This window comes from Pseudomyrmex gracilis, unplaced genomic scaffold, assembly GCF_002006095.1.
Source record: "Pseudomyrmex gracilis isolate BER0280 unplaced genomic scaffold, ASM200609v1 scaffold_575, whole genome shotgun sequence".
NCBI lineage: Eukaryota > Metazoa > Arthropoda > Insecta > Hymenoptera > Formicidae > Pseudomyrmex > Pseudomyrmex gracilis.
Genome location: NW_018021159.1, coordinates 43,889 through 46,981, shown reverse-complemented (window position 1 = coordinate 46,981; position 3,093 = coordinate 43,889). Strand labels below are relative to the sequence as shown.

Here is a 3,093-nt window from a genome sequence, read left to right as displayed (position 1 = left end):
TTGTGTCCAACGCGAATCAAGATAGAGGTGTGTTTCTTCTGTAAAAGATGGTCATTTGTTTTTGCCATTTTATGAGTTACAAGATAGATTTAATATTCTAACAGTTTTTAACAACCATATGACAGACATCGATGTCTTGTTCTGTTACCGTCATGTTGCTCCTATGTTGCAGAAAATAAGTGACGAAGCGAAGAGAATTTCATAAATAAAAGTCATTTTGTTGACAACATAAGGAACAACAGTTGTTCTCCGTTTGCTCTAAATCTGTTGATACAAAATGTTTCAAAATTATTCTGTGTGAGTGATTACGTATGACTATGCATTACTTTTTCAGCAACTCGAAAATTTCTGCTCAGCATTAAGTTACATGACTTTACAAAATACATACTTAGCTATCAGGGCAAGTTAATACATGAAAAAGAACTACAGACAGAGATAGAAATAATATCCGAGATTGTAATAAGATCATCAAATTATGATTAAAAAATTTACAATAGATAAAAGATCTTAACTACGGTGAAATCTAACCTCTTTTTATGTATGTCTTCGTTTCTCTAATGTAAGATTCTCTTCTTTTAGAATCATGGAATGCATAAGGAATCAGGAGCACTTAAGAGGAGAGCGGCAGTGCGGTGTAAAAAGAACGAATTCATAACACAAACATAATGCTTCTAATTATTAACTGCTACCTTAAACTACACTGAATAGATATACAAAAATTAATCAAAATGGTTATAGGAACAACGCGTAACTTATAAATGACTAATCGACGTTCTTAGCCGAGAGACAAAAGATTCACACGTCGTTACTCCGAGTTTTCACGCAACCAATAACTCGTGTCGTGAGACGAGCTCTTTCGGCAGCTTTTACAGCGCCGCCTATGCGATCTATCGAAGTCGAACTGGATCGATAGTTACCTTATCGATCCCTGATATACATAAAGAGGTCGCTTGACGACCGTGTGATTGCAAAATTATCTTATAGCATCGGCCGTCCTAAGCACACGTTCGTCCCGAACGTTTCTCTCTTTTTTTTTTTTTTTTTTTTTTTTTAACACGAACACATTGATTTTATCTAACCAGGTAAGTGACATTTACTATACTTAATTACGAGGTTAGAACTGGTTTAATCCAAGGCTTTAACTTGTCTGGTGATAGTATTGCGTTATACGGTTTTTGTGCAACATTAAAGCCTGGGATATCAGTTACTACAAAGCGGTTCTTATTTAGTACCTTAGAAATCATGTAAGGGCCTTTGTACGCTGACTTGAATTTAGAATTTTCACCTGGTTTGTTGTGCAGATCACGAACCATTACATAATCTCCTGACTGATACTGACTCGGTTTTGTATGTTTCGAATCATAATATTGTTTGTTATAAAGACGAAGTTTTTCAGAGGCTTCAACGGCGATATCGCGATTGACATCCTTTTCTGTTGGCAAGTCAGTGTCTTGCTGAGTCAACTGCCGGGTTAATTCAGCAAGGTCCTTATCGGCATGATTTTTACAATCATAACCCAACAGCAATTTCGCCGGGGTACTTTTAATGGACATATGGTGAGTATTGCTTAAAACATATTGCGCCTCATCTATATATGATTTCCATTCCGACGCGTCTGAGATAAGTTTTTTGAGTGAAGATTTCAAAAATTTATTCACCCTTTCTACTAGACCGTTCGCCCAGGGAGACGCTACCGCAACCAGACGATACTTTACTTTACGCGAATCTAAAAAATCCTCGGAATCTCTAGAAGTGAACGCGGTGCCTCTATCGGTGACAAGCTCGTCTGGATTTCCGAAAGTGCGGAACAAGTGATTAAGGTGAGCCAACACTTCTTTTGCGTTTGTAGTCTTAGTCGGCATCAGCCATGTAAAACGCGTGTAAGCATCGACCGCGATAAATACGAAACGATAACCGTCATCGGTAGTCTGCAACGGACCGAAATGATCGAGATGTAGAATTTCTAAAGGTCTTGTAGGCAATGAGGTTAATTGCATCTCGCCCTCGCGTGCGTGTGACAAGGTATTTGCCATAATACAAACAATGCAATTTTCGATATGGTCAACTATTTTTTTTTCTCATCGAGGGAAACCAATGCGTTGCCGAAATCCCTTTAACCGTTTTCTCGCAATGTGCCATGTTATCATGGTAAATCCTTATCACATTTGACACCATAGCATCCGGTACCGCAAATCGCGATCCGTCGGTTGTTTTACGATAGACTAATCCGTCGATTAATTCAAACCTATCATCGTCGGCAAACTCTAGGTTGGTAGCAATCTTGCTGAGTCTAGGGTCTAGAAGCTGTTTTAATTCGAGCTCCCTTTCGAGGGGTAAAGAATTTATGTAAGTAACTTGTCTGCTTAACGCATCTACATGAGCCATCTTTTGGCCGATTCTATGTTTAATTTTAAATTTATAATTTTGCAGTGCCAAAGTCCATCGAGCAATCCTTGGGTTCAGATTAGCTTTGTTAACTGCATGTACAATAGCGTTGCAATCGGTGAATACTGTAAATTCGATTCCATAAAGATAAATATGAAATCGTTCCACTGCCCGCACAACCGCGAGCATTTCCAGCTCGAAGCTGTGATAATTGGACTCTGCCTTATTTGTCGCTTGGCTAAAATATGCTATCGGAGCAAAATTACCTGAGAGCTGCTTTTGCAAGAGGATACCACCCAAACCGTGCGAGCTTGCATCGGTATGCAGCTGCGTTTCAGCCGTAGGGCTGTATAAACAAAGAACCGGCGGTGAGCTCATTTTTTAGGTTTTCGAACGACTTCACACAATCCTCATCGAAAGCAAACTTCACCCCCTTACGTAACAAATCACGAAGCGGTTTAACTTTAATAGTATAATTTTGAATGAATTTTCTGAAGAAATTAGTGAGTCCCAGAAATTGCTGGACTTGATGGACATTGACCGGCTGAGGAAAGTTTGGTAATTATGCAGTTATACGGACTATTTTCCGATCTCAACAATTTTGACATATGTTATCAAGGTCACCTCCCTGAATAATAATATGAAGGTTTTAGCCGTCGCTCATTGTTTATAAAAAACTTATGAACAAAAAAAGTTTCATGAATAAAC

The 3,093-nt window shown here is 38.6% G+C and overlaps 1 protein-coding gene across 1 annotated transcript; it reads right to left on the bottom strand.

Moving 5' to 3' along the window:
• Nucleotides 1-1,106: 1,106 nt before the first annotated feature.
• LOC109861101 lies at nt 1,107-2,763 on the bottom strand. The gene is made up of 3 exons (XM_020440618.1): nt 2,652-2,763; nt 2,119-2,510; nt 1,107-1,928 (listed from the first exon to the last, which is right to left on the bottom strand). Exons 1-3 carry the CDS (start codon nt 2,761-2,763, stop codon nt 1,107-1,109), a joined length of 1,326 nt encoding a protein of 441 aa, XP_020296207.1.
• Between the last annotated feature and the right edge of the window lie 330 nt (nt 2,764-3,093).